At 43.4% G+C, this 8,095-nt stretch overlaps 1 protein-coding gene across 2 annotated transcripts; it reads right to left on the reverse strand.

Annotated features, from left to right (window-relative positions):
• Positions 1-301: 301 nt before the first annotated feature.
• LOC125513009 (serine/threonine-protein kinase PBL36-like) lies at positions 302-6,976 on the reverse strand. 2 transcript variants are annotated; one of them, XM_048678057.1, is made up of 9 exons: positions 6,703-6,976; positions 6,326-6,599; positions 4,564-5,610; positions 3,295-3,560; positions 3,068-3,194; positions 2,476-2,770; positions 2,251-2,383; positions 1,238-1,324; positions 302-632 (listed from the first exon to the last, which is right to left on the reverse strand). In XM_048678057.1, the coding sequence occupies exons 3-9, from the start codon at positions 5,540-5,542 to the stop codon at positions 531-533; spliced, it is 1,989 nt and encodes a 662-aa protein (XP_048534014.1). In that variant the 5' UTR covers positions 5,543-5,610; positions 6,326-6,599; positions 6,703-6,976; the 3' UTR covers positions 302-530. The 2 variants fall into 2 exon arrangements, with proteins under 2 accessions (XP_048534014.1, XP_048534013.1); XM_048678056.1 differs by having other exon boundaries at positions 4,564-5,589; positions 6,703-6,975.
• Between the last annotated feature and the right edge of the window lie 1,119 nt (positions 6,977-8,095).

Here is an 8,095-nt window from a genome sequence, read left to right on the forward strand (position 1 = left end):
CATGAATTTCAAAATGTTTCTGTATTTTCAACAAATATTCATGAATTTGAAAAATATAGATTTCAAAAAAACTTCCCATATTTTTAAAATATCCCTTATTTTAAAAAGGTCTACAAATTAGAACAATTGTTCATGAATTCAAAAATTGAAAAAACAAAAACAAAATGGTAAAAGATAGAAAAGTAGGAAAAAGGAGAATGAAAAAACCGAAAGAAACCGGGAGAAAGAAACACATAATAAAAGGAAAACCTGATGCATCCACAGCACATGCATGACTTGAAGCGATGTCCGGTAGAAAGCGTTAGGAAAGGTGGCAGCTGGGAAATTTCATGATCTCGTGCGGTATGATATACACAAAAAAATTCTTTGCTGGGAAATATACACAATATATGCATATGCCGCTGACATTTAAAATCATACATCTCTGAATTCATGATTTCGAATTCTACAAGGAAATCACACCACATGCTATTTCACTGCTAGAGAAGACGATGCCTCACACTCGAGATGCTTCAGCAGGGCGGGGAAGATTACTTGCTGACCAGCAACGGCCTCAGAGCCTTGACCATGATGCTTATTTTTGGCCGGTGTTCCTTCTCATGCTGTGTACAGAGCGCTGCCACTGCAGCCATCTGCTTGCCAGAGTGTGTACATAATCAGAAATGAAATTGTTAACGTTTACACTATAGTACCTTGAGGTTAGAAACATAGCATGTTTGAGAATTGCAACAAAAAGTTCAGACATGGAGCATACGCCTCCCTCTCTCTCTCTCTCTCTCTCTCTCTCTCTCTCTCTCTCTCTCTCCGGCACAGTCTGATAGGAGTGGGTCCCATTGTTGGCCATTTCATGTGGTATGCTTGCAAGATGTTTTGGCTTTGTTGCTTTTGCATCTTATTAAAAGAAAGAAGATGAATGTGAGGTATTGTCTTCTTGAAAAAGGAAACGAATGGTAAACAAATACTCCCTCCATTTCTTTTTGATAATTGTATTTTTTTCATGCTGGCCACTGATTTGAAGATAATTTGGGACTGAAATGCCCCTGGTTAATTACAATGTTGATTAGAAGAGTAATTATTACCAGCTAATTAATGATCCTTCCAGCAGGGCGGAGGAGAATTGGGGGGGGGGGGGGGGGAGGGGGGGGGGGGGGGGGGGTACATCTAATTAAATAGTGATTGCATATATTACTGCTAGCTTCTCGGTAGAGCATGGTAGAATATGAGCTCAAGAATATACCTTGGCGGCAGCCTTGGGAGGGAAATCTCCACCAAGTCTCGGATCCACGCATTGGTGCACCTTGGATTCATCAAGTCTTGGTCGAGCCTGCATGTCGATGTCATTAGAGTTTTTCTACTGCATCTTCTGAAGAAACACTTCTGCTTCAGTACACCCCCGCTAAACGCATCAACGGTCGAGATCAGTCCGTACACATTCATAATTAAGGGCATTAAAAATAATTAAGTCAAGTCTAAACCTATCGAAACCCGTATGACCCATCTGAATCCGTACGTGTCGTGCATTTAATATGGCCGTATTTGTACAAATATGTACGGGCGTCATCGCCTACTCCACTTGCTCACCCGTCCTTGTCGGCGGCTAACGGCACCAGCATACCAGCCTCCACCCCATCCCAGGCCACGCCGCCTCTCCATCCTGTACCGGTTGTGCCTCTGCTGACGGACATGGGCTGCATCATCTTTACCTTGAAACATGTCCTTGCGGCGCAGCAGATTCATTCAACCTCCAGCTCGAAGTCCAGGCCCCGTGTGGGTGCGTCAGTGCACAACGACGACAGTTTGATCTGAGACTCAGAGCAGCCTAATCCATGCAAGATTTCGTTTTTAAATAGAGTCGTTGCATGTTTGGGAAGCTAAGGACAGAAGAATACTATCTCGTGTTTAAACGTTTTCCTTTGGAATCCAATCAGATTTCTCTCTGTCTAGTCTCCAATCTATGTGACGGATGCTTCCCAGCCAGCGGCGAGAGCAGTTAGGACTTAGGAGGTTCTGCCATGGATAGACCGCACTAGTACTAATGAGTTCCGCTTCAAGAAACGAGTCCCGGGATGCCGATGGAATTGGTTTTGAATATGGATTGGGTCAAATAGATCTAACCACCTAATTAGCCAGCTAATTAATACCAGAAATCTTAATTAAATGATGATGGATGAAAATACCCTTTTTCTAGTTTTTTAGAGGGTACCGGAGCACTACTTCTGAGAAATTATATCCATGAATGTGCATACGTACCCATGTCACGAGGCATTGTTGGCCACGGGATAGTGAGGGATCAAATGCCTTCCGACCGGTCAAAAGTTCCAGCACAACAACCCCGAAACTGTAGACATCACTCATTGTAGAAAACTCTCCGTACATTGCATACCTGACAGAACCAAAGATTAGATAAGTAGGAGAGTAATGATTTTGCTAACCTGGTAGAAGAATCTGACAGCAGTGGAACATTTTGTTGCATACTCAGGCGCATCATAAGCGGAACTGGGAGGATAATATTTTCCTCCAGGACAATCTGGACGGTCCAAAAGAATATTGTCTATGTAGTGAGGGTGTCTGGAAAAACCAGGGTAACCAATCTTCGCAACGTCACTGTCAAAGAGAAATATGTTGCTGGCCTTGATGCAACTGTGGATAATGCAAGGTTCTGTTTTCTCGTGGAGGCACTCGAGCCCACTTGCAGCACCCAGGGCAATCTTCACGCGTTGCGTCCATGATAGAACGAGTCCTGGTTCAGCCCCCGTAACATTCTTTTTACCTGTGGTCATAAACCATGAGAATATCAGGCTTTTTGCGGGAGGAACTATTCTCCAATATTCAGAGCAGTTTGTCAATTTGATGATACTTGTTACATTTTGACCAAAAAAAAAATTGGCTCACAGAGTTCCCAGATTGATATGGCACAAGCGTGAACATTAACACAACAAACTGCCCCTCTCCCCTAGGGCCTTCCTTGGATTGAGTGTGATATTTATATTTATTTGCTCCCCAGTATTTTTGTTCAAGTTGAGCTAAATATCAGTCAACACACAAAAATCTGGAAGTAACAACTCACCATGAAGAATATCATGCAAGGATCCCCTGGATGCATACTCATAAGCAAGAAGAAAGTTGTCTCCTTCAACACAGTATCCGAGAAGCTGGAGAATATTCTCATGTCTGAATCTTGAGACCACTGGAATCTGCAGCAGAAGGGTGGTAGTTACAAGGTAAGCCTTGTTGTACTGATAAATGAAGAGCATTAACTGGATTGGGAAAAAGGCGAGGCAATGCGGTGAGGACCTCCAAAGTAACTTCTTCAGTACTGAGTATCTTGATCGCGGATTTATTTCCATTGTTCAGCACCCCGAAGAAACAACCACTGGATAAGCCCCCTATTACAGCATCATTGCTAAAGTTCCTGGTTATTTTCTTCAGTTCATCCATGGAAATGGTCGGTACCACATATGATGGAATTTTGTCAGTGTTCTTGGCAGTAGCAGCGGTAACAGGGGTAGGGGAAAGCATATCCTGTGCCTTTCCACTTTTAATAAGTCCAGAGTTGCTACCTACATTAGGGAGAAATTGAAAAATAAATGAGAAGCTGTTCAAGAAACATTCAATTATTTAGTTCTATTATTTAGCACAATGAATATTTAATGAGAAGCTGTTCAAGAAACATTCAATTATTTAGTTCTATTATTTAGCACAATGAATATTTATCGACAAGCTACTTATGTGACAAATCTTGATTTTATTTTTCAACCGGGCTATCCCCCTTTCCATTACATTGACATAATGGAAAAAACAAGGTCTGAATTACAGCAACCAGGATATGGGAAGTGACAAATCTGAATGTGGACTGAACCACCAATAAGACTTTAGGTGGTTTACCTTGTGGATTGAACCACCAATAAGACACCTTTTAGCACAAGAGGAACGAGAATCACAGAACATATTTATGGGATACAAGAAAATTTTTATATATCAGTATTATTAAATAATTTCTACAATACACAGTTACTTTATTGAGTTAATATTTATAAATGAATTCAAATGTGTATATATACGATAATCATCTTCTGAGCCCAGGCTCATTTGCACCTGCCCTGACGAAAAAAATCAAAACAAATACTAGAAAAATTCAAAAAATTCCAATTTTTTTTGCATGGTAGATAATTTGATGCGAGAGGTCCTCCCCAGTTTACAAATCATTTTGATACCTGAGCAGCTCTCAGCAAAAAAAAAAAACAAATTCGGGGTCTGTAAAAAAGTTTATTGTTTCTGACCCGATTTGTCTTTTTTGCCGAGAGCTTCTCAGATGTCCAAATGATTTGAAAATTGGAGCAAACCTCACGCATCAAATTTTCTACCATGCAAAAAAAGTTCGGAATTTTTGATTTTTTTTTATGATTTTGTTTCTGACCGGGTGCAGATGAGCGTGGGCACTGAATCACTGCACTCGTATATATACAACTAGTGAGATGAACTTAACATTAATTGAAGGAGAGAGGAACTGGTATTGTAAAATTATCATGCTAATCATACAAGACTTTACAAACTCCTTATGACCTGTAGAATTTCTGCCCTTCCGCTGGCGGTAAGCTTTTCTAATCGTCCTAAGCCTGTCCGCCACCTCAACCATTTCTGGACGCATTTTGGCCTCCATTTTCAAGCATTCAGCTACTAGCTTTGCGACATCTTCAAGAAATTTGATGTTCTTTTTATCGTTGGCAATTTCTTCATCAAACATTAGTCTCACCTTTTTCCCTTTTCTCAGGGATTCAACAAAACTCTGAGCAAGAATGACATTCCTGTCGACGGCTTTCTTTCGGGTGATGATTTCCAGCAAAACGACTCCAAAACTATATACATCACTCTTCGAAGTTAGAATCCCACTCTGACAGAACAAAGGGTCCATATAACCTATGCATCCAATGACATGTCTGGTATGCTGAGTCTCATCAGCAGAAAGGAACCTTGATATCCCAAAATCTGATATCTTTGGCCGAAAATTTTCATCTAGCAGTATATTAGCGGGTTTGATGTCACCATGAAGAACGGGACTATACATTGAATGCATGCATGATAATACTTCAGCTGACTCAATGGCGATGTCCAAACGTTTGTCCAAAGGGAAGGGGACAAAACCATTAGCATCGCTTCTGCTGCAGTGAAGGATATTGTAGAGATTGCCATTGCATGCAAACTCCATAACAATAGTAAGAGCATTTTCCTCCGTGCAGCAACCAAACAGTCTGACAACATTCTTGTGATTTATCTGGGAATGCACTATCACCTCTTTGGCGAACTCTTCTTTCTTGGTTCCATTTTTGTATCTCTTTACTGCGACTGGACGAAGACCATCTAATTTTCCTTTGTAAACCTTACCAAATCCCCCTTCTCCCAGCACAGTGCTATACCCACCAGTAATGTCTTCTATCTCTTTTTGAGTGAAAGATCTTAGATTATAGTTGGTATTCACTCTTTCTAGCACCACTTGTCCATTAACATGAAGGAAATCCCTAACATTGCTCCCTTGGTAATCCATTTGCAAACCAAGATCAAATTGGTAATGCGAGGAGAGGTGCGGCTTGCCTGTGTATGTCAGAATGTGAACTAATATCAGTGGGCTTACTTGAAATTAATTGTTGAATACTACTACCTCCGTCCCAAAATATAAGAACGTTTTCAATACTATCATAGTATCAAAAACGTTCTTATATTCTGGGACAGAGGGAGTATGTTATACGAGGGGGAATTTTACCTCTGCAACAAAAGACATCGTAATGTTGGCTTAACTTAGATTGATTGCAAGTAGTTTCATTTTACCAAAAAAAAAGAGATTGTAGAACGCAAAATGTTACCACTATCAGTTTGGAATAGCATTCTTATGGCAGGGAAGAAATCCCCTTCTTGCTGAGATGGGGCAAGGGGAAACTGAAAAGACCAAGGCGGCGCGAATTGGGAGGCAGGGAATTGGGGTTTCTGATTGTTATACCTCAAACATGTGCAATTGTGGATTCATATCTAGATTTGAACCGGCAAGATCTGAGTGGCTAGTGCCCCTGCCCTGGCGTGCCTCCTCGGAGAAGCCGGCCATTTGGGTGTTTAGACTGTTGATGAGAAATTGCCACCACCAAACAAACAGAACCTGGAAAGGATCCTGAGCCAAACCCCTCGAAGCATACTAAATGTGGATTTTACTAATCTATGAGGCAAGATGTATTTTTTCCTACATATCCCCGAAATATTTTGTGCAGAAGCATGGTGGATCATAATAATCCCATGAGCCAAAAATCAATATGTATTACACTTAGTCAAGCAATGGTACCTGTTAATTCCTCCTCGGTAGGCGCCGCGTGATCCTCTTATCACAGCATGTGGATCTGAGATGTGCTCCCTCTATTTGTTTGCAGTGCGGGGTGACCGAGGGCTTGAGGGGACGACGCCAGGAAGTCAACTGGGAAGGAGCAGCGCAATAGATAGGCTGTGACAAAGTCGCAGTGGGGGGCAAACAGAATTTTCCAATTCACCATCCACATCCACATCCACATGCCCCGGCCCCTTCCCCTCGCTCGCCGGTCATACAACGGCACGCCGGCGAGCTTGGACAGAATATACAAGAGCAGCTTTCAAATTGGCAATCCCTTGGAAACAAGCATCAAGGAAAAATCTCTGAACCGATCCAAAAATCAATATCCGACTCACCGCAAGGCGGCAAAGAGGGGAACCGGTGCCCGGCGGCGCCGCGCAGCCTGGAAGAGCATATGGCTTGCAGGCCGCGGCATCGGGTTTGATTCGCCGGCGACGAGTGCACGCCGACCAGGCAGGCAGGTGGCGGCGCGCTTCGGGCGTGGGCGCGATGTGGGTCATGTGGCCGGATAAGCGCACGCGGTTGGGCGTTGACTCGCCCGAGACGACGACTATCGACGGCGTGTTTGGCTACAACGGGGAAAAGGAATGGTAATTTAGAACATCTATGGCCGGCCGCCACCTGACTATGCTACAAGGGACTAGAATACTCCCTTCTTCTTTTTAAGGACGTTGATATTCACCACACAGACATTTAGGGGGTGTGCCGCACGCCTCGTGTGGCATCGACACAGCCCCGTCCGCACGACGACGTCCGGGCGCACCCAACCACAGCCCTCACGTTCGGTGTGTGGTGCAATTGCCCACACGTCCGGGCGAGCGACCTCGTGACCCGCACAACCTCTCTCGCCCGTCGTCCCTCTCCGCCTGCGAACCACAGTGCCATCGTCCGTCGTCTCCAACCTCTGAATCGACCAATCTTCCCCTACCTCCAACGTCTTCCTTCTTTAGTTGCCATGGCAATCAGATCAGATCTCTAGCGCCCCCTATCCCCATCGACGAAAAACACGGCAACGAGCTCACAGGTCGTTCTCCTATCTCCTCCTCCTTCCCCTGGCCCCCAATAATTTCACTTCTAGATTGCCCACGTAGATGGCGACTGGATCCACAGTGTCATGGCCACACCACTGATTTGTGTCGCAAGGATCTACAACTAACATCAATTCCGGTCGTTCATGTTTATTCCCCTTTGCCCTCCAACGAACACAAAATTTGCCATGTTCTATCCTAGATCTGATATAAGCTTTTAGATTGGGGTTGCTACTAGTAGGTGCTCGAGAAGGATGTTTAGGATTCACTAAGATCAGGGCAGAACAGAGCAATTTGGGCGGCACATATGGAGGGAAAAAATTAGTTGCCACCTATCTTTGTTGTTAGTTGCCATCGTATTATGTTGGTTGTTGCCAGCAGTTCAACATGGTAGTTGCCATCTAGATTGTAGAAAAGAGAATGAATATGCATGCCCTATCAACAGAAATGCACGATTATGATGTTTGTCATGCTGTATTGGTTGTTTATGTAAGAAATGTGATAAGATTGCCGTGTTTCCTTTTGTGTGGAAACAACAAAATGCTATTCGAATAGTAATGCGTTCTTATTCATGCAATGACTGAAAACACAGTAGGAGAAGCAGGAAAAATGAATCATGAAGACGGGACTGATCCTTGGTTTTCTGGAAGGCCGCAAGCGCCCCCTTGGGATGCAATAGAGTACAATCAACTCATTTTCG

The sequence above is a fragment of the Triticum urartu genome, chromosome 6 (assembly GCF_003073215.2).
Source record: "Triticum urartu cultivar G1812 chromosome 6, Tu2.1, whole genome shotgun sequence".
Classification (NCBI taxonomy): domain Eukaryota; kingdom Viridiplantae; phylum Streptophyta; class Magnoliopsida; order Poales; family Poaceae; genus Triticum; species Triticum urartu.

Coding starts and splice junctions, on each gene's coding strand:
- LOC125513009 (XM_048678057.1), bottom strand. CDS start 5,542: ATGGATTACCAAGGGAGCAATGTTAGGGATTTCCTTCATGTTAATGGA. Junction 3,561..4,563: donor GAAGGGCAGAAATTCTACAG/GTCATAAGGAGT, acceptor TCCCTAATGTAG/GTAGCAACTCTGGACTTATT. Junction 633..1,237: donor CTCCCAAGGCTGCCGCCAAG/GTATATTCTTGA, acceptor TCTGGCAAGCAG/ATGGCTGCAGTGGCAGCGCT.